At 42.7% G+C, this 23,338-nt stretch overlaps 1 protein-coding gene and 1 long non-coding RNA gene across 3 annotated transcripts in view; one reads left to right on the top strand and one right to left on the bottom strand.

Annotated features, from left to right (window-relative positions):
* The window catches only part of TMEM39A (transmembrane protein 39A), a 169,031-nt gene that overhangs the window by 7,720 nt on the left and 137,973 nt on the right, over nucleotides 1-23,338 (bottom strand). For both annotated transcript variants that reach the window (XM_069202767.1, XM_069202768.1), the window contains exons 5-8: nucleotides 14,094-14,248; nucleotides 11,963-12,311; nucleotides 6,259-6,446; nucleotides 3,694-3,814 (exon numbers count right to left, since the gene is read on the bottom strand). In XM_069202767.1, coding sequence (XP_069058868.1) covers nucleotides 3,694-3,814; nucleotides 6,259-6,446; nucleotides 11,963-12,311; nucleotides 14,094-14,248 — 813 coding nt within the window. The remainder of the gene's footprint in view (nucleotides 1-3,693; nucleotides 3,815-6,258; nucleotides 6,447-11,962; nucleotides 12,312-14,093; nucleotides 14,249-23,338) is intronic.
* The window catches only part of LOC138248829 (uncharacterized), a 72,817-nt gene continuing 55,840 nt past the window's right edge, over nucleotides 6,362-23,338 (top strand). The window contains exon 1 of the long non-coding RNA XR_011194647.1: nucleotides 6,362-6,469. This is a non-coding gene — a long non-coding RNA (uncharacterized lncRNA). The remainder of the gene's footprint in view (nucleotides 6,470-23,338) is intronic.

Raw genomic sequence — 23,338 nt, forward strand, 5'->3', positions numbered from 1 at the left:
TAACATTTTTTAAATGATGCAGCTCATCTGGGCTCTTTAATTGTGGAATGCGTTAACAGTCAAGTTCTTGGAAGAACGAGAAAGCAAAACAAAACACCTTTATTTTACCCACGGCTAAACCCTTTGATCTATTATTCGCTACCTTTAAATAGCTTTTTATGTATAAAAACGGACACTATGTATCCACAATTTGTTCATGTACTTTAGAATCTTGCATCATAATGCACCATTGAACCACATTTTGTGAAAACTGACTACTATCTCATCCACCTCCTTCCCACCCACAAACACCTTCTCTCCTCTAAGATTTTTGCTCATCTGCCAGACGTACTTGTTGCTTAACACCTGACTTTTTTTTTAGAACCCCTATAATTTAGTTAGGTGATGTCTGGGGCCAGTGAGAGCACTGTTCCAGCAGCAATGTAAAGATCTCGCCACAAGGGAGTTGAAAGCTCTTACTCTTTGATATCTGGAGTTGTAAAGGACACATTGCGTATTAAAAAGAACGTGAGGAAATGGGCTGTATTATATGGTGTGGCTGTGTGACCTCAACGTGTAATAGAGTTCTCAACTCCTTTAGGACTAGGGGGTTGCATTTGTTATTCCCTACAGCTGAACCCTGGGTATCTGTGGTCCCGAGCAACAAGACTTACACAATGGAACAAGCAGCACCAAAACAACTGAAGAAGAAATACACGAGCCACTCAAGAAATCCAACACCAATTTCTAAAAATGGACTCAATTTTTATGTATTTTTAGACTGATCCACCGGAGGTTTCCGGAGATATTGAATCTACACATGTCACATACCAGGAATAAGCACTAGCAAATTCAACTAATTTGACCATTAGAAACTTTTTGATCAAAAAATTTGGCTAGTTGTGTTAAAGTTAGAGTTACTTTGGGCTACTAACTCCGACAGGGAGCTAGTCAGGAGAACCAGCAAGGCCCTCAGAAACAGTTATCTCAACAGGTAAAGCAGTCTTCAGTCAGTTTCAGGCACTTTTATTCTTTGCTATGGTTTCCTATAGAAGTGTCCTTATGCAAGAGACAGAACGCTGAAGATGCTAACAATGCTATGGTCCTGGTCACAAGACTGACGTCCCTCAAAGTCCTCACGGGCCTGGAATAAGTCCAATAGCCACTGGGCTACCATTCGCCCGGTATCGCAGTCAAGCCAAATCCTTCCCTGGGAGATAATTTGTCTTCTGGCTGACCAAGCTGCACTTCGCCAACTGGTCCAACGGACTCCAGTGCAACTTTAAGCATTGGGGTCTGATGTCGGATGCTGCATGGCAGCAGTTGGCAGCAGTCTGAAAATTCTGGGCTACCAACTTGCCAAAGCAGGCTTCTTCAACAGTTATGGCCCTGTGCTGGAAACAGATCAACCGAGTGACCCACGGAATCTCTTGCTTTGACTGGGCTCAGGAGACAACTTCTCCACAAGAAGGACACAGCAGGCATTGTCAGCAAGGTCCACCCATGCCAGTGCGGCCTCTCTGCTGGTTCCTCAGTGCCGCAGGGCAGTCCTTCTTCTGAGTTGTGTGTGCCAGGGATGCCCTTTCTGTGCTCTGTGCTCAGTCTGTGCAGTCGGTTGCCAATGGGGTACTATGTTCCCTCCCTCCTGAGGAACACTTTCTGGGAGGTGTGGCATTTGGCTACCCCAGGACGCAGCATTCTGAACACTCCCAATACGGAAAACCCCTCTCTCGGTGTCCAGAGCTCCCCAGCCCAACCCAGAGGTGCGGCTACCAAGGGGGATGCATGCCCCTGGCAAACCGGTCTGGCAACTGGTTTCCCCTTCCTTTTCCCTATTGCCAGCCTGTCTATCTAGACAATGAAGCAGCCCCTGTGCCAAATGTTACCCATATGTCCTTCAAAGGTGGCTTCTCCTTTGAAGCTTGCCTTTTGGGCCAACACCTGTGTGGCTTCTTCTCGTGCAGTCTTCTATTGACTCCTTTCCTGGGAGTTGTTACCATGTTTCCCCAGGAGGGCAGAAAGCTGTCTCAGGGACAGGCTCCTGGCGCAAATGTTCAGGGCACAGGAGAATAATAAAGTTGCAACTCTGCAAAAGTTGCACACTGCAACCTGTTACATTAAAGTCAACTTGAGAATCAAGTCAGGCTTAATGTAAGGAGTCGTTTGATACCTTGGAGTATCATCCTGGGTCGCAGAGATCAGGGGTTAGAACAGCTGAGGGATTTGCGTGTAACCCTGTACTTGCCAATGGGGCGACCAAGCTTTTCCACAGTAAAAAACAACAGTTGTGCATTTTTACTGCCAGAAAATGTCAACTACATATTCCGCCCATGAAATGTTCTGCACCCTGCCTTATGGCTTTGTAGGCTAGCCATAAGGATGACTTGCACATATTGCGGAGAAAGGTTTGGCTTGTAAAGGTTTGGTTTTTACAAGGATGTGTTTTTAGAATGTTAAAAAATGCTACTGGCGAGACACTTTGTAAGTCTACATAATGGATGTTTCACCACTTCTAGTCTGTGGTATTCCACAATGCCTTCAGTCTGCAAAGTTTGCAAAGTCTATAACAGTATTTTAGACACATTTACAGCAGGCAGTATTTCAGATCCTAATATTTATCTGTATCCTTTTCAGCTGCATGTCATTTTAGTTTACCTTGTGGGGAAAGCTATTCTGCCTCATAATAACAATGATCCCAATTTTTCAGAATTTTCTAGCAAGCACATGTTGCAGCTTTCTTTAAAGCTCTGAAAGGAAACAAGCACTGCTATTTTCTAAAGTGCCAAAGCTATCATTTTGGATTTTCCATGATGATCCGGTTAGTTTACTTGCAAGCCTCCATAATATTAACAAAACATATACTCAGCTAAATCCATAATGCTAAGTTTTCCCACTTATGTGTACCATAAATGGCTAGTAAACTCTTTCTCCAAGTTTCTATGATGTCCTAGGTGGCACAATTTGCACGTATACCCTCATTAGCCCAATGCATAAAGTATACCCGATTATGGTTAGTTTAGCCCTAGCACATTCTATAGAGAAAATAGACCAAGGTAAGACTTTGTGGTGTTCGCTGGATACTCATTCTGCCAATGCATTACATGGCTAGTTGTCTTAGAAGAAGAAGGCATCAGAGAGGGCATATCAGCGGCTATGCTTCAGGAAGAAGGGCAAGAAAGTAAACACAGGAGGCATATATTGCCTGACTTTCGTGCTGACCCTCTCCTCGGATGCTCTACTTGATGCTTCCTGCCCTGGAGTCTGTTCGGGTAGGATGTTTGCAGAACTCTTTCAAAGATGCCAACCCACCATTAGAGGATCCATCTTCATTGATTCAGATCCATGTATCCTGGGATCTTCGTATGTTTGACAGACAATGCCCTCTGGTACGTGAGTGTCAGAGGAGAGCCACAAGGGGGAACAATAAATCAGGAGAGGCTGCTCATCCTCCCTCCAAAGGTAAACAAATGTGTGTGCAGGGTAGCACTGGCCAAAATAAGTATCACTGGGCTGGACTATCTGGTGAGGAACATTTTAGGGTGAAGTGAGCAACATGTTGCTCCTGAGCTATACAGTAGGGACACTGAAGTAAGGGATGGTTATAACCTGTCCCGAGGTTGGTGAGTGTGGTCAAAGATGACCAAACATGGACATTACCAGAACAAACAACATTCTTCAAATGTGGAATAAAAAATCCAAATGAGTTATACTTACGTAAAACCTAGCATGAGAAACATCTGAAGGCACTGCTACATTATAAGACCCTACGGCCTTGTACAAACATCGACTGTGTCGTACCAGCACACCCTGGGGCCATATCGTGTTTTCTGACCAGCTGTAAAAAACAAGGAAAGGTACACATTTGTCAGGAAAATAAACATACAAGTCATTGATTATTCTGAACAGTTCTAAGTTTGCAATAAGTGTGGGTGCCACTACTGGAGCATATTCCTTACTGACAAGGCGATATTCCGCCTGATAGCTTATTTAACGTCCACACTGGACCAACAATAAACAGTAAATGCGCTCCCAGTCCAATGGGTGGCCATAAGGGTGCGAAGAAATTCACACTTTTTCCATATAATCACCTTGATGTAGTTTGCTGGGTATGGTCTTGCAACATAATACTACTGTCAGGATCTCCGACATTACAGGCTACAGAGGATAAGAGTTCAGAGTGAGGGAACACAGCACAGTCTGCTATAAATGTATCCTTTAAGGCACTCGCCTAGTCTGATAAAAAAAAACCAAGTATAAGTTGGCCAAGTCTCCGTTGGCCAACTCAAAATGAGACATAAACATGAGGACCCAGTTTTAAAATATGTGGATATTTAATCAGTAACCTTTAAAATTATTTTTACCTTCTTTCACATGAAAGGTTGTTGATCCCCCAAATACACATCACTGCTTCCTAAATTCCTTCCACATTTCTATCTCAACAAAGGCTTCCTTTCTATAGTTCCACGCTTCTGCTGTTTGAAGCTAAATAAACCTTTACAATTTTAGCTATTTGAATGCCCTGTGGGTTTCAATTTGGAGCATACAACAAACATCTGACTTTAAGGCAATGTCCTTGTCACGTATGCAGGTTTCTCCCCTCAAAAAGGGGCTTACAACACAGCTGAAGCACCTACAACCTACTGTGGTAATCCTATCCCAGTGTTATTTAGTGAAAGGTCTTCCGTCTTCCAAGGGTTTCACTTGTATGTTGTCAGAACTAAAGCTAGGTTCTGTTTCTTCTCAGTGGACTATTCCTCTTGAGGTTATATGCAAGAGGTCAACAATACACGCCCTTTCCTAATACTCTTCAATCTATGAGCTTATGGTTAAAGTTTGGTTTGCTCAAAGGTTGGTTTGATCATAGCTTTTTTAATACGTTAACTCCTTTGGTTCAGATATTCAGAATCTGGGAGAAGAAATAAAGTAATCAAGAGATGCCAGCTGGCAAGGTCAGACTGTTACACATACTTTTAGACATTGATGCCTGTTGGAGGCATACGAGACATTGAGGAAATAGAACAATTCATATATTGTGAGTTATCAGGATGCGAGAAACAAATCAACTAACAATTAAAAAAGCTAAGCCAGCAGGTCCAGTAGGTTGATGGCTTATAGACAAAACTGGATATAGATGCTGGTGACAGGTATAATAATGGTGGACACTAGGTGAAGGCACATCCACATAACAGATAACAGATAACAAAAAGGTAATGGCATGCAAATGACTTCAGTGAAGAGGCTGGCATCAAATAGCAATGCATACCAAACCAAGTAAGGTACATATCTTCACATGAGACTTTCATCTTCCAAACATCAGAAAAGAATTAACAATAATGCCAAGAACGTATAATGTTATTGCCTTCTAATGTCCTTGGTAGTGAAAAATGCACTATAGGACATATGATATCACCAATTGTGCACTGAACATGAGCAACAGTAGTATGTCTGCTCCTGGGCAATAACATAGTAAAATCAGAAATATTACTTTTAGTAATAGTACTACCTATTTCAAGTGTGTATAATGAAATAATACATCTGTTTATTCCACATCAGGGGTGCATTGGCACTGGGTGACCAATATATCAAAATGCCCCGGAACAACAGTGGCACTGTGCAATATTACGGAAACAAACCAGCTTCAGAAGGTACCAAAGGTTTTTTTGAATAAATAAATGTAATGATTAACAAGCCATCATAGCTACCAATGGGAGTTTTTCCGCATACTGAGATCTGGTACCTTTGAGCACGATACCCCGTGGCCTACAAGAAAGCACTGGCGGCTGGTGTCTGTGGCGGACCACAGAGGTCTGCTTGATCAGCCCGCTCGGCTAAGCAGTCCACCAAACCTGCTCGAGCACCTGCCTGCTCCACCGGCCCTCGATTCATGGTAACCCTCCACTAACCCTACTTCTTCTGCTCCTTTTAAGGGATCACAATAGGAGCTGTAGTGTACTGTGACCTTCTGGGATGGAGACCTACCCTCCCATGGAGGCCTCCATCTCTGTATTGTAACAGACATGTAGGTCCAGGCACAGAGATGCAACATCCCGATTCATGGACATTATTAGTTGGGTCACCTCTGTCTGCATGAGTTGGTGTTTTTCGCTATGCCGCTGATTAACAAATTAAATGCTGTGAACACTTGGATGAAGGGCAAACCAGCACTATGCTCGTCGGTACCTCCCTTTCAATCATTAATGTTGTTCAAAGTGTAACAGGTAGAGCACAAAAACAGATCCTACATAGGCTAAGCAGGCCTGCTTTGGATGGTGTACTTACATGTGCTGTGGAGTGTTGCTGTAAGACCCGTGTTCAAGTTTCTGCCATTTCCCCAGGTGTGCTGCTGACTTGTGCAGCAGATCGCAGTATTTGGGAGGCAACAGCTGTGTTGTGAGCATGACGAAGGCGTTGATCCACACCATGATAAGATGCTCACAGGACCATCGCATGTCGTAATACTGCGTACTCTGCAGAAGATCAAGCAAGAAAGGTCAGTTTCAGAGAATCAAAGCACTTTTTTGAATGTCATCCAAGATTGTTTTTAAGATGCCACAAGGGCAAGAAATTTTACATCACTGATCAGCGAATGAACATGGCACTCCTTAGTGTTGGCTTTTCCATGCCACGACAAATCTGAATGCATCTAAAAATCAATGTAACAACATCTGCTTTACAAACCGCCTCAGTCTGGTGTGGGTGCGCAAATTCAACAAAGGTTGTGTGGTCTTTCTTTTAAACTGGTTTAGAACAATTAATTTAGTAAATAAATGGCATCCTAAAATCAAATGTATGCATGGATCGGCTTTGTGGACTGGTCAAATTGTTAATGGATGCGTAAATATACAATTGCAATACCACCTCAGGCAGATAAAAACGTGAGTGCGTACGCAAGACCATCCTACTTTTACGTATCTGCAAGTATGGCAAACACTGACAAAGCCTCGCACAAAGCAATGAAGTAATAGTTACTAAGAAGATAGACTTCCATGATAACCCTTGTCGGTACAGAAGTGAAGTGCATCGAAATGTGACCACATAAGTTAGGTAAGAACAATCGTTAGGACCCACCGTGGTGCTGGTAGTGCCTTAGGTAATATAACTCTTGTAAATCCTTCCATGGTATTCTGAAATCAATGTATGATTCATGGTTTGCAAACGAGTAGCAACTGAAGCACACATTAACTCATAAATGTGGAAGTAATGCATGACTTCAGTAGTCTGAACAGGTACCTAATATCTTGTACTGATGGCAGAAGAGGATCCACCCATTTTAAGATGCCACAGATACAAAGTGCTTCCACTCTGCTGTGTATCATGCTTTTTCTGTTCGATGCCCTAATTCTTGGAGAATGTCCATGCATTATCTAAGAAGTTTAAGGTGCCAAATTCTAAGATCTCAGGTGCCAAATCTTAAGATTCACTAATATCAGATTTTAGTGCAATTATTTTGTCCTCTGCTAAATGAGCAAATCTGATTTGGGAGCTTGGGATATACTAATATTTCCCGAAGAAAGCAAAACCATGGTTGATAGCCCCTTGTTTGAGGATAATCCTAATCATGAGACTGCCAAATCCTGCATCCAGCATATGAAATACGAGTTAGCGTGAGTCCTCCTAGCCGAGCATGCTGGCCCGCTCAGTGAAAGCATAGCAATTCAATGCAAGGAGGCAAGTGGCCTCCGTAAATATATCAACTGGATGGGACACCATGCCGATTCATCTTCAAACCATTATCAAGGACGATTCCCACCTGCCCTGACATCGTTGGCCGATGCAATCCCTGTGGGTTTCCAGATGCCTCTGCCCATGACAACCACTTATTGGCTGGCAGTCCACCAGCACCTCAATCAGACTCACAGTTAACATTTACACCCACATAGCCCCCTTCATTTGCATGAATCCCACTGCTCTGTCTCCACTGCTCCCCAAAGTATGCACCACCACCTGGCCCGCCCAAGTAGCAGCAGCTTCCCACTCGCACATCTCCTGGTGCCTATGTCATGCCAATCTGTTCATCCCTGTTTATTTTTCTTCCTACTTTCACATGGTTATTTCACATAGCATTGTGTTATTCATGATATACGACCGTAGTGGTATGCTTACCCAGAAAGTCTGTCCAATGTGCAATAACCCGTTCTGTGCACTGCGTCAAATGCTACTCTGATAGTTGTTAATGTTTTCAATAGCAAAAATGCCTAGTAAAAAGCTTTTAAACAATAATAAAGTGAGAAACGTTTATGTAATTATCTCAGACCAATCAATTCACTGCCAAAACCAATGTTTTCTCTGGAATTATTTACTATCCTTTTGCCATAATATCTTGGAAACTGGAGGTCGTGCCTGGCATCTAATGTCCCAACTGAACAAAATACCAAGATGACAAAAAGGCCAGGGGTTAATAATACTGCATGGAAGGGCAGGCCTGGAGGCATAGAATTCTCCATCATGAGGTCTCCCTTGTTCTGAATCTTGATCTGAAGGATGACTGCTAAACATTTTGTTATGTCTAGTGCTGATCAGAGTGCAGTTGCTTTGGGTAGTGGTAGGATGCTGTGTTTAGCTCAGTTTGTAATCAGGGCCATGGTCTTGCAATTAGCCCAACTTTTTGTTTTAAAAATGTTTTCTAACATTTTTCCACTGTGAAAAATATGTTTTTTTTTTATAAACTGGCAAATGTAAAAGGTTTAAAAGGATTGGTGGAACCTCCTGTCTGAATCCGGAAATGTTAAGCAGAGCATTTCTTCTCAAAAGCAGACTGCTATTAATCTGCATCAATGCCATCTCTTTCACTTTCAAGGCACGGCAGATTTCTGGCTTAGAAAGGCTCTTTCCTCCAAAGCAAATTTTCGGACGCTTTGAAGAGCTGTGAATATATTGGAGGAGCTTCTCCATTGCCTCCTACTGGTATCTAACAGCTGCCTAACAAACCCCGAGAATTGGGAATTTATGGCTGCTCTGCAACCAGCCTCCTACTCTCAATGTCTGGAGAAGAGACAGCTCTGACTTAACTAAAGGTCTCTTCCTGGCTCTGAACAACTATAGTCTGGTTGCAGAATATCCATAAGATACAGAGGCGCAGCATTACACTTCCTCATCACTTGAGGAGTACTGAATCTAGCTTTGTCGGGCTTCTGGGCATTTTCCTTCGTTGATTTTAAGATTGCACAGGGGAGAGAGGATACAATTTTCGTTACCAAGCAAACTGTCAATCAGGAACCCTGCTCTTCTGCATCCAGCTGCCTGCTAAGACCATGATGACAATCTGTCATTTGAATCAAGGCATAATAGAAAGGGAGCTCATCATCAACTACTGCTTTAATGGAGTAACCAATAAAGACTCCCCTTTTCCATGACATCAAGAGAATTTTAATTCCAATCAATATGTTGCTCTTCCTCTTCTTCCTCCTGATCCATATCCTCAGCTTCAGGGTCTGCCTGAGGTGGTGCAGAAGGACATACGGGGCAGTAACTGGAGCTGGTGTCTCAGGCACAATAATTTCCCATTTCTTTAGAACTGGATAGGATCTTAATTCAAAAGAAATAACTTCCGCTAAGGTTTATCTTAGTTTTATCTATCTTCCAAAGAGAGCATCTTTTAAGAATCATTGGGTTTCTGTTCATTTAGATATTGCATTTCACCCATTGCCTCACTTCTTAGTACTGTGGTTATTCTTGTTGCCTAAGGCATCCAGACCACACCATGTATATTTTCCTTTCTTGTTTTATTTTTTGCCATTAGCCATATTCAGTTTGTCCTCCTACCCCATTCTTTGTCCTACTGCTCTTACATTTTCCTGGCAATTCATGAAAGTGTGAAATAGACATAGGCCCCCCTTGGATGAAAGTGCCTTGCATGCCTCCCCAAGCTCCATTCTTTGGCCACTGATCCTACTCAATAAACTATGGTAACTTTTAGTTTTCTGACTTCCTTGTGGAAGTTTACTCTTAGTCTTCTGCTCTGTTAAGAATAGACATTTAAATCAAACATTGTTGTATTTATGCCCAGGTTTCAATCTCAACAGCTGGTTTATCTGGAGTCAACCGCTTTTTCTATGAGAAAATTTTATTTTTATGAATGGCCTCTCATTGGTGGGAGGTCTATTCTCCCCCCTAAGGAGACAGGTATTGTCCAGCATTTTTAAGTCTCTGTAAGATCATCTGTTGTGTCAAGAAGCATTGTTATTTGAGGAGAAAGGCTGTTATTTTTTCAGAGACTCTGCATTAATCTTACCTTGTGAAGACAGAATTTATGTTTTAGTTTTCTTCAATCAACATTCTAGGTACTAGTGGTCCTCTCTGAAAATAATCCTGCTGTCAGTGTCAGAGGCTAGCTGCTACTTTCTGAAGTTTTCTCTTTCTTTTGTGTGGTGGCCTACTTGTTGTTGTTCTAGGATTCTCTTGATCCATTACCTACAACCAAGCTTCTTTGTAGTCTGATTGTCCTTTCAGAAGGGTTTACATTTAGTTGGACAATGCAACTTGAAATTTGAGTTATTTCTGAGTTGTGCACAAGTAAGTAGGATTTTTAGATCTGGCTACTCAAATTCTATCACCATTCTAACACTTCAGATCAATGTTTTAATCATGAGATTTATAAGTGATATTTATTCTAGAGGCAATGTCCTGTTTTCTTAAGATCAATTAATTTTTGGTTGGGTACTTGTTCACTCCAGTTTTCTTACTTTTGTACACTTCTCCTTCCTTCTTATTGTGAGCTTTCTGCAGAGATCATAAACACCTTAGATTTGGATGGACTGACACTGAGGTTAATCTTGCCAGGACTGCCGCATCCTCCCCTGCTAACACCAATCCAATCCAATCGCACTACCTCTTGAGTGTGAGCCTCCCAGCACAACTTCTATGCTTCCTAAACTCTTAAATTCAGCAACACCTGCAGTCTGTAATGTAAATATGTAACACAGAATGCTAGAGCGATTTTTGCACAGGAAACTATAGGCTGAGTTGTTTGTGAAAGAGTGGGTACTCACAGTGGAAGGTCTAGACCAACAGCAGAACTGCTACCTTCACCAAGATATTTAAGGGTCAGATTGTAAACTTGCTAGATGTTTTGGGGGCCAAACCCACTTTCCTGATGCACAGCCAGAGAGATGGATCTCTTTTTTGGATATCGTAATCCACAGAAATTCAGAAAAAGGGGATCGTCTTTCCCTGGCGTGAAAAAGGCATCTTAGGTGTGTTGACGCCGGACACAAGGACTTTGAGACCGTTGACTCAATCCTAATCTTGCAGGTCTAATGAAAGCAGTCTCTTGAGTATGCTGGGCTAAAAGATCTCGCTGCCTCGCCCTTGATAAAAGAGAGCATGAGGAGTCCCAGTATGAAAGGTCATGCTTAAGCTCCTGTTGATACTTAAAAATATCAAGAATATAAGTGACAGATATGTTTCTCCCACAGCGCTGGCACTGTTTTAACTTTACAGGCATGGAAAGGCATATGCAGGGACTCCATAGTGAGAAAACTGGCTAAAATAAGTAAGAAACGTGCGGAAAGGTTATACATCCCAAGTGCTAACGAAACAAGGAACTGATAGTCAAAGTTTCAACATCCATATGGTCATTTACATCTAATGGTACCCACTGCGTTACCTTTGGATGAAACATCTGAATTTCAAAATGTTATTGGAAAATAATCTGAAAATTCAGGATCCTTAAGTGTTGCCTTACAATCTGAACACTTTAAAAAACATAAAACCTGCATTTACTATTCAGATCCTTAATATATATATATATATATATACCACAGCAACTCAAGCTTTACAGTAGAACTGTCACATTGTTTACAAAAATATTCAAACTCCTTTCTTTTTTCTTGTAACTCAAGACTGTTTTTCAATTTCTAGGTAACTCTGCCTACTACATTTTCAAAGTTTCCAACAATTTATTATGTGCAATACGTAGGCAGGTACCACAGAACTCAGGCAGCTTTCAACTGTTTACATAAAAAAATATCTACACATAACTTACCTTTACAAAACAGAGTGGCAGAAACGCTACATAGTAGGCACTGAAAAGAGAGTTAAAGAGAACCTCCTTAATCCTTCGGTTGAAGTCAACCTTCAAGCATTCAACCTCATTTCGTATGAGATCTGGCGAGAGTGGACAACTGTGGGAAGGTATGGTGGTGGGGTTATTGAACTGTTCTTTCAATGACTCTCGAAGAAGTGAGAGAAAGTCTTTGGGTTTGACCAGACTACTGACGCTAGACGCGCTGTCTTCGGCCAGGTGGTCCTGCACCAGGTAGCTGCAGTCCGTCGGAAGAGGCTGAGTTCGGCTGTCCTGGTGAAAGCAGCAGAGCGGTACGTAGACACCAAACCTGGAGAGGGGAAAAAAAGGGTTTTGGCGACAGAGTTATAAGGGAGAATGCAACCTAAGCAGGGAGGAAGGCGAGCATGCAGAGGGAAGGAAAGACTGAGAAAGATCAATGTATGAGAAACAAGTGGAGGGCCACTGCAGGGTAAAATAGACTAAAGGAAGGCCATTGCAGGTATCAACAGAAAAGGGTAAAAGTACTGCTGTATGTTAGAGAGTCGAGAAACAGGCAGCGTTAAGGCACTTGGGAGGAACGAAGTAGTGCGAACCTGCAGCTCGGAATAGACAACTGAAGAATGTCTAAAGTTTGGGGCAGACACATGAAGGGTCCCTAAAGCATAAATAGACAGGTGGACAGCCGATGCAACATGGAACAGACAGGCAGTCACCCCAGTAAGGAACAAACAGGTCTATACAGCATGAAACAGAGATGCAGACGGGTTGAGCATCCCCGCAGCATGGAAAAGAGAAGAGGACCAACCTCGCACTGAGGTGGAGAACAGGTATCTGGTCATTACAGTGATGAAAGAGATGGGAGGTTAAGGTTTGCACTGTTTACCTACTACCGCCCTGTTGATTACTGATTCAACTATTCATTCATTCATTTTACAGAAATACCATTTCAGGAATTATTTATTATCTGCGATTACTGTCGCCTAATGCACCGGGACCAAACCCTATTGCATCTCCCATTGTAAGCGCTGACCTCTTAATCGCCTACTTCATTCAGGTTTACAAAGGGCACCTTGGCTAAACAATTGTAGGAAAAATCCAAGACCCAGGAACATTGAGGAGAAAGAACCCAACAAGAATACTGATCAGAACTCCGGTAGAGGGACCTGGACCTTGTGAAAAGGCATTGCAGTGCGCGAGACACTAGGAACAAGTGAAGAACATTCGCGTGCTATAGGTTTTGTGTGTTATATGTATGATTACTTTGTTTGTTTGTTCCTTTAACTCACACAAGACACCAAGCACAATATGTCTTTATTTCGATAAATATAATGATTTTTGCACGCATCCCTTTTGTGACTTTATTATTATTGACTTCCTTGGACAGTTATTCTATTTCACGAGTCACTGTTGCCATTGTGCTTATATTGATGAAGATTCATTGCTAGTTCTGTATCTTGTGCTATCCATAAGGAGAACTGTTGTTTCCGTGTAAGGTCTAATGGGCAGGCAGTGAAAAACCTCTCTAGGAGAGCCACGGAAAGTCCATCTGAAGCAAAAGCTAGAAAACTGTACCTCAAGGGAAGGTGGGACTGAAGCCAAGGCTAAGTGAAAGAAAGCCACACCAGAAAAAACGTATTATATAGAAGGTGGCACCAGAGGTCTCACAAGGCATCCTTCAAGACCATTAAAAAGCAAAATATTGGGCAATTATCCTTACGGAGGCTAATATAAGGGGTCCACACCTCCTTGGTAACCCATACTCTTTTCATAAAACATTACACGGGCATTGAGAAAGAGAGCATTGGACCCATCCTTCAAGACCATGAACGCCCACGCTGAAGTGGAGATGAGTTAGGATCATGCAGGTATGCCACTGAGTTGCATCAGTTAGCCTAGCAGAGGTGAATTCTGGGTTCACAGCATGACGTAGCATTAGACTAGTGTGGGACAGGGAGGAGAGGAAGTCAATGTGCAGTATCAATAAGAGTAGAGGGGCCCTACAATGAAGGTGAATAAGAGAACGATAAGCGTACGGAGAGCACCAATCTAAAGTTACAATATACACTGAAGGAAACACTGATTAGAAAAAAAATGTGAAAAAAATACTCACGGGTAGCCGAGGAAGAGAAGATTTAAAACAGAGTGGTTCCGGAACAGGTTGACCAGCGTCCAGCAAAGCACCCATCCACAGAGCGTCAGCAGCACCAGGCGGGCGCTGATCAGGGCGGTGTACTGAATCATGGACGTCGTGCCCATCTGGGAGGCCTGCAAGTGAAATGTAACCAGAGTTACCATAGGAACGGAGGATAACATTCCTATCACAGAAATCAGAATGTTTAGAGTGATGACTAGAGACACTGGTGAAAAAAACACCACAGACATCCATAGAATTAATTTACTGACTGGTCCATGGTACACATTGGAGCACAGAAAAATGATGGCTACATTAGTCTCCATTACCCCCAAGTTGTGTTATGTTATCCCTTTCTGGGCAGCAGAACTAGAGACTCTTGAACAATGCTATATAATTCATTCAAAGGGAGCGCCTCAGAATTTCAGCCACAGTCTTTCATCCTGTCCGAGCAATCAGTATAATCTGTCTGGATGTCTGGATGTCGTATTCATCTGCGAACACCACATCAATTCAACCCAACCACATATATTTGTGAGAAATAGAAATCATTTCAGCTACTATTGTTTCTTTGTCCCAATCCTGCCTAGGTCCTACTCTATGTTGTACTAAGCTTACTCAATTACATACAAGTGAAGACTCTGCAGCCCAACTGAATACACACCTGGATACAGGATTAGCTTGAAGAATCTCCTCTTGACCAGCATCCCAAAAGAAATACAGGCACAATCAGTGTTTCTACACTCTTGATGTGAGGCACTGCAATCACCTTTTCAGATTGTTTAATATTATTTGCACTTAAGGTTTTTTAAATACTGAAAAAAATCTTCCAAAATGGTCTTGTATGAAAACCTAAATTTAGGGTACGAATGTAATGCGAGTCGTCTCTAAAATGCCCCCTCTCAAAGACATGCCACTGGCACACGCCTATATTGACGCAGTGAGATTCCCCCCACAGAGTGTCAATCATTCCTCGCTCACTTCTAGAAGGCCTACATTCTGTGGGATCAGCACAAACCACTCTGTAAGCAGACCTGAAGCCTCCTGTGTGCAAAATGAAGCGGAAGAGGACTGGGCCGGCCATCGCAAATAACGTTTACTGAAGCCTAAAGCCGGACTCTGACTTCGAAGACAAATCTATGTCTGGAGCAGAATTATGCAAGTTCAGAGATGCAGTTGACGACACGAGGCCCGAGCTCATCATCAACCAGTTGCAACCCTGTGCTCATCCAGAAAACCTCTCCTAAGAACCTGAGACAGAGAAGAGTGTGTCCTTTACAATTATTTAGAACTAGTAAGAGACCCAGGGCAGCTAATGTTTCACCCAGGATGACTCAGGTTGAAGGGGTCTGACACGGCTCTTATCTGCCTGTTCAAACTAAAGTGCAAAATGTTCTGGTGTATACTCTCAGTAGTTCTTAATCTTTTGACTTATATGACCCCCCCACTGAGTAACTACTGGAAGCCAGGCAACCCACCTAAGAAATGTATCTAATCTGAACCTCAAAACAATGCACAAAAATACAGAAACAAGTGCATATAAAATACACAAATTGTAAAATACTTTATGTAATTCTCAAATAAAACTATATAGAAAAATCACAATTTTAATTTGAAGGATGGAGTGTTTCAAAAAGTAATTTTCTTTCTAAAAGACGGTGTGATACGCTGGTCTCCAGTATATCATGCTCTTTTTTTCCCGCTCCAAATGCATGCTCTTTTGTTGACTTTTTCCAGTGCTTCAACTGGGGCCACCGACTGTCCATACTAGATTTGTTTTGCTGTATGTCTGCTGATCCCCATAATCAAGATACCAATATAAATATAATGTTTATCCTCCAATTTCAAAATCCTTCATACTGAGAACCGAAAAATTTAGATTCTGCCTTTCTATGTATACATGCTTAGTAAATCTGTTAATATTATTTAATTTCCAAAACAGTAGCAGACCCCTGACCAGGCATCGTGGACCCCTAGGGGCCCAATGCACCACAGATTAAAAATCACTGCCTCCCGACAGATCCCTCGACTTGAGTCTCTGCAGGCAGCAGACCGGATCCAAAAGGTCCTGCAATACCTTCTGTGTGCCGAATGTAGGAGCCATCGACCTCTGTTGTGACTCTGTCCTGCCTCCCAACAGGACACAGAACAGCAGTTTAATCATTCAACATTCTGCAGAATTGATCATTCACTGGCAGGTCAGAGACATAACTTGATAATTTACTAATTCCTGAAAGTCCAGTCTGTACAATAGGGAGGTAGGCAGGCGGGGAGCAATCTGCTATTAGTTAGATTATACACTAGAAAGAGAGTTACCAAAGGTAAGTAACATTCTTCTGAATACTTCTAACTGCAGATTCCTCACCTTCTGGATTAACCCCATAGCATTGCTATCCAAAGAGGTGAGTTGAGAGGGTGGACTTTACACCAAGAAGCCAGAAGGCCCAAGCAGACAAAATTACTCTCCCGACAGACTAGGCAGGCGGGGAGCAATCTGCTATTAGTTAGATTATACACTAGAAAGAGAGTTACCAAAGGTAAGTAACATTCTTCTGAATACTTCTAACTGCAGATTCCTCACCTTCTGGATTAACCCCATAGCATTGCTATCCAAAGAGGTGAGTTGAGAGGGTGGACTTTACACCAAGAAGCCAGAAGGCCCAAGCAGACAAAATTACTCTCCCGACAGACTTGTGAATTGATTCAGTAGTAGTGTCTGGTGAAAGTATAGGTAGATGCTCAAGTCACTTCCTGGAAGATGACCAAAAGATGGACGTTCTCAGCTAAAACCGTATTTGCAGGCTTTGCTCTTGTGAAATGACCCAGAAGCCTCTCTAGAAGATCCTTTTTGGCCAGGTTATAACACGATTTGATGCAAAGGACAATCCAAAGGGACATGAACCGTTTCTGGACAGCCTTTCCCTTCTTCACTTCAGCAAACCTAAAGAACAGCTGATCATTCATCAAGTACTTCTTATTCCATCAATGTAGAAACAAACAACCTCCATTGATCCAACTGTTGTAGTCTTCCCTGCTCCTTAGATGGATGTGGTGGAGAAAAGAACGAAGGAATAGTGATGGACTGCCCCATGTGGAAAGGTTACGCCACTTTCAAGACAAAGAATGGAATGCACCAATGTGTAGTATACGGAGGCTGAACTGATGAGGCTTTCAGGTGACTGATGTGACACTTGGAAGTGATGGCAATGGGAAACACTGCCTTTAGAGGTAGGAGTTTCAGAGTATAACTAAAGAGGCTGGAAATTAAAACACTTTAAAAAAAATGTTAGAACCAAATTGACTACCCACTCTGGTATAAAGAATAGGGCAGGAGGAAAGCTATGTGAAAGTTTATTAGGAAACCCTTTGCAAAGCGTGATTAGAATAGTGAGGGAAGATTAAGCAAACAAAGGAAGGCCAAAAGGGCCAGGAAGTAAACCCTCAACCCACAGCAAAGCCATGGTGGGTTCAAAGTTAACACAAGTTTAAGGATGTCTGACAGTCTAGGTAGCAAAGGATCAACTTGCTTCTCTTTCTACCAGGCAAAAAACCTGTACCAGCAGCCTAATTAAACTTATTTTGGTGGAGGGGCAATGAATAGCCAAAATTAAATCGCATGCCATATGAGATAGATCAAAGCCCCTTAGCTGCTTCTGCTCAATCACCACGCAAAAAGGATGTATATTGTGGAGGTTCAGGTGCAGCTTTCTGACATGCTGCTAGGACAGCAGGTTCCCCCTGAAGAGAAAGCCAAAGTGGGGTGCAAATGATCAGAGACAGGAGCTCGGAGGACCAAACCTTTCTGGCACAATCTGGGGCCAGCAGGATCAGCTGTACTCAGTTCCATAAACACTTTTTTGAGGACCCGCTCCAGAGGTGGAAATGAATGTAGGAGGCCGGGGACTCACTGAAGGCAGACCTTGTCTAACAGAGACCCTTGAGAAAGACACTCCACAGCACAAACGGCTAGATAATGAGTATTGTCAGATGTAGGAAATTGGCCTTCTGTGGGTATGCCCAATCAATAATTGGCAGCATAGTGCCTGCTGAGTTTATATGTCCTGATGTTGAGGGAGGGCAGTAGGCAGCTGGCAGCAAGGAACATCCCATGAAATACCAGTGTTGTGGATCCATTTTAGTTGCGTGGGTATAGGAGTTTAGCTTAGCTTCAGCTTGCAGGCCTGTGCCCTTTTTCCTAAACAAGCTCTTTTTTATTATTCAGCTTTATTCATTTTAGCACTGCTTGCAGTTCTTGCATTTTAGGAGAAATGTTTTTATTTTACAATCAGTTGCCATTCCGTGAAAGTGATATTATCAGTAATGCACATATTGGATTGTCATCATGTTCCTTTGCTTCATGCTAGACAAGAACATAATGGGAACTTGTCAGGCACTTTGTATTGACATTGCCAATCCAAGTTTGTGCATATTATCTAACACTTAGGTACATACTCACGTCAGGATGTCTGTAATAACAAGGGCTTTATTAAAACACTATGTGAGAAAAGGGTGATTAGAGGGGGTTCCACCCAGGATACTCCATCCATACTGCACGTCACTTTGCACCGGACCTCAGCCTTTGTGTCTGTACACACCGCCTGGAGACTCGAGGCTGACCTTGTTCTCGGGTAACTGGGATTGGGGCGCTTCTCATGGACATGGCTTTGGCAGATTAGGTTTATCACGCCTTGCTCTCTTTAGGGTAGCCAATACACTTTATGAAGAAATGTATGTATTCATGTTTAGCATAAGATGTTGAGGTTGTTTATATTCATATCACTTATTCTCACAATCCTGATTTTGTCTCGTATCATTATCTTAATCAGTGCAGCTCACGTATTTTATTGTAGACTGCAGTCTTTTCAATAAATGTATTGAAGGAGTGTGTGTGTGTGTTTTCTCTCTCTCTCTCTCTCTCTCCCTCCCCAGAACTAACCTTTACTATTTGTGTTTTGGTGAGGTGCTGCTAGAAAGCCAACTGTGTGGGAATGACTCAGTTGCCTACAATCAGAGGTGCTGCCACCCCTAATCTATCAGTCTTGAAGAGATACAAGAGTCCTTACGACACCACCATCACCAACGCCTCAGAGCTTCCATACAGAAGACATGAAACCCCAATCTGCTATGCTTGTTGCAGTGCCACAAAAGGGTTGTGTTGTCCATCTGCCCCTGACACAAAGAAATAAATCTTTGAGGCCAGCTGGATGGCTAGCAGTTTCAGAAGGTTTTAGGGGTGATGCTGCTTCTTCTGAGACCAGAAGCCTCAGATCTCTACCTTGTCCAAATGACCATTCCAGCCTAGAGATGATCCATCCGTTGCTACTCTGAGCTACAGCTAGGCCAACGAAAATGGCCTGCCACACTTCAGTTTGGTGTCTGCCATCCACCACAAAAAGTGCTTACTCACATACCCCGTGTTGAGCACACAGCAGTGGCAGATTCTACTGAAAGGCCCACGTATGCCAACGGGAGTGAGGCACCGGTAGATTGCAGGATACCAAGAGCACAAACAGCCCCAAAACTATCAGGACCAGATCAGAAGCTCTTATCTAAAGCACTGGGAATCTTGGCTTAAATATCCTGGACTCATTACAGGGGCAGGAAAGCGTTCAGGGAAATGGTGTTCCCGATAAATGGAATTCTTTGCAGAGACTGGATTTGGGCTTACTGACTGTGATGTAGGTGATTGTGATGTAGGAAGAATAGGAACACATCACATACATACAAACATAAGTTCCGAAATCCCAATACAAACATTTTAGGCTAGGGATAGTTGTAAACTAATGTAAGTAGTGAAAGGCTTAATACATGACATGCTAAAAAAAGACAGACTGTGGGTTCAATAAAAAAGGCAGGTCATATTTAGGACAAACGCTTATTACTTAGGAAATTTATACACATGCTGCATTGTTAAGTTAGCTGTGCTGAAACACACAAGAGGCCCAAGCCGTATTAGAATCGGAGATTTTCTTTAAAGCTGCACCAACTGTTGCTTTCAAAATGTTCACTTAGCACGAACAGGGTGGAACAAAAGGGTGTATCCTGCCTTAGCACAAGGGTCCTAAAAACCACAAGTCATTCATATCTTGGTGAGGGGAACTGTGTAAGGGTCAGCTAAGCATTAGCACAAGGCAGGGCTACCGTGAGCATCATGTAACATATAATCACTTATTGTGCAGGAAAGATAGAGATGCTGAATGACGTCAATGTTACTTACTCACCCATGGGGTGACCAGTAATCGTGCATGTGCTCTTGTCAATAGGTACCTCTCCCCTATTATCTTATCTGTACTGCATGTTCTTGCTTACGTCAATGCTGAACCTTGTCAGCATAGTTTTTTTGTGTTTTTTCCAGTATAAATACCACTGCTTTGTGAACTAGAACTTTGAACTTTAGTCATGGCCTCTATGTTGAGACTGCCTGTTGTGTCCAGCTGAAAATCGATTAAACCTATATTATGGTGTCAAATTGATCTGTCTTATTTTATTAACAGATTTCCCTCTAACAATTGAGAACCCCGGGGTGGTGTCAGCCATTACATCTTTTTTCTGGAAGTGATTCAAGGCCAGCAGTAGTGAGTGCATCTTCACTGAGTTAGGGGATGTGCAAAAGATGTGCTGCAACAACCGAAAGACATTTGCATAGACCAGAGGGGAAAAGTAAGACCAAACAGCAGTACAGTAAATTGGAAGTGGGCTGACCCGACCACAAACCGGAGATACTTCTTTTGGGACTGAAGGACAGGCACATGAAAACATATACTGTATAGGTTCAGGGACACCATCCAGTCCTCAGGATGTAAGGCCTGAGGAAAACAAACATGAGCAGGTATCAATATTTTGAAGTTGTCCTTCTTGAGAAGAGAGTTCCTGATTTGACCTTCAACCCCTCCCCCCCCCGCCCCCCCCCCCCCCCCCCCCCACAATCCTCTTGGGGTACCAGAAGTTATTGTTGGTACCATCCCAGTCTTTTGTCTGCCTCGGGAAAATTTGACCACCCCTGTGGTGAGCAACATCACTTCCTTCAAAAGAAATGTGGTGTGATCCACCAACAGTCAACTAATGGATGTGTGTGTGTAGGGGGGGGGGGGGGGGGGGGGGGGGGGGGGCATGGGGGGCATGGGGGGCTGGGTGTCCAAAAAGGGAATGGTATCGCCAACTTTTATAATGAGAACTAATTTCTATGACTTGATGAAACACCAATAAGGTGGGCAGAGATGGATTCTGCCACCTACTGGTCTCAACATGAGATTGGAGGGTGAACTAAAGAGGTTTGGCAGCACTGCCTGGCAGATACGAAATGTTGCAGCTGTAGTTGATCTTGTTCTTTAGAACCTCCTCTATCACTGCCACTATGAAAAGTCTCTGTGGGTTATTGTTATGGTATAGGCTGAGGTTGTTGTCCCTGGTATCCTCCTCCTCATATTGCTGATGGAAATTTCTATACATTTCTCTAAAGCTCCATTAGCCTTCTTGCTAAACAGCCTTGTTCCATCAAATGGCATGTCCATTAGGGAAGTCTGAAAGATCACTGAAAATCTAGTGGAACAAATCCAGGTATGTTATCTAAGGATGATGGAGCCCATAGCATGGCCAACGGAATTCATAGTGTTGAATTAAGAACATACATACTTTGCAGCATCCTGACCGTCCTATACTGTGTCAGCGAAAGTGTTGCATGTGTCCTCTGACAAGGCTGGCAACACCTGGTGTGGCCTTCTCACGAAAAGCATGTATGTAACAACCTGGGAGATAAAACCAAACTGGCAGACAAAAAACTTTATTGACGATAGTATTGATTCTATTTGTATCTGCGTTTGGCGGAAAAGCAGAAAAAGGTTTCTGGTTTACTTTGCTTGTGAAGGCCTCTATGATGACTGTTTCATCAAAAATGATGGACTGTTTAGTGCTGGTCTTTGATGTTTATCAATAGAGAGACTCACAACCAGAGCCAAAAATGGTTTTGACCAAGCAATGTTGAAAGGCAACAGGGGATCAGAGGTGGAAGGCCCAGGTTGCAAAATTTCCAATAAGATAGGCTTAGTCTCTTCTGTGGAGAGCAACAATTAAAGGGTTTTCATAGCCCCATGAACCACTACTACAAACCTCCGTAGGAGGCTCTCAGGGTCCATCCAGAGCATACTCTGGAGAAACAGCCAAGCCAGGGTCTTTTTTTTTTAGCAAATCCAGATATAGGCCAGCTTTCATATCATGATATGAGAGTAAATTATCTATCCCATCCTGTTCACGTGGGATATGTTGAAGGGCCTTGGTGCTCGAAACTGAACCAAAAATATGCACCATGCTCTGGAAGTATTGTTTCTGACACAGAGGGACTGAGGGAGATGTGAAATGCAAGTGCTGTGCAAAACACCCAAGACAGCCTGACACTACTCTCAAACCGATCACATGACTGAAAGAAGGGGGAAAGCCAACAAAGGGGAGAAGACCAGAATGCAGAAGAAGTGTGTGTCCTCCAAGAATGTTATCTACAAAAGACTGGAACCGAAAGATATAATATGACTTTGTTCAAGACTACTCCACAACATCAAGTCCATTCCATTTCATCTGTGCTTTCTGAAGCAGGTAACAGCTCTGGTTCACGTTTGTCAGACAGATACCCCATTCTATGGAAGCACCCTTGATGGACTTCTTGATGTGCCAATGCAGACATGTGAAACGCCCAACTGGGACCAGGCAAAGTTGTAAGCACAAATCTCCCTAAAAGGTTTATCCTTCAATACAGATCAGGTTGCACAAATTATTTATTTCAAACACTGTTAAAACGGCCATTTACACAGCAAAATACCAATATATTTTGCTGAACGTAAAGGAACACTGAACTTTGTAACAAACCATGCATCGTTGGTAGCGTCACCTCACTGAGAACTTGCGAACAATAAAAGGAACTGCTCAATATTTGTACAGTAATCACCCTGATGATGCTCACTGCAATATGGTTACAATATATATATTATGAATGCTATTCAATTCCCATGCCAGTAATGAATGCAGGAAGCAACGTGTCTACATGCCTAGATGATCTTGTGGCACCTGTTCTTCCGGTAGTAGCCATCCTCTCCAGGAATGCACTGTAAGATCGATGGTGACAAATTCAACTCATTCTCAAAGAATCCTTTTGATGATTTTGCATTTAGCAAAAATATTCTTCCTGGCCTTACTGGGAAGAGCTCAGCCATCTATCCTGCGGGGACTAGGTCTGG

The sequence above is a fragment of the Pleurodeles waltl genome, chromosome 8, assembly GCF_031143425.1.
Source record: "Pleurodeles waltl isolate 20211129_DDA chromosome 8, aPleWal1.hap1.20221129, whole genome shotgun sequence".
Taxonomy (NCBI): domain Eukaryota; kingdom Metazoa; phylum Chordata; class Amphibia; order Caudata; family Salamandridae; genus Pleurodeles; species Pleurodeles waltl.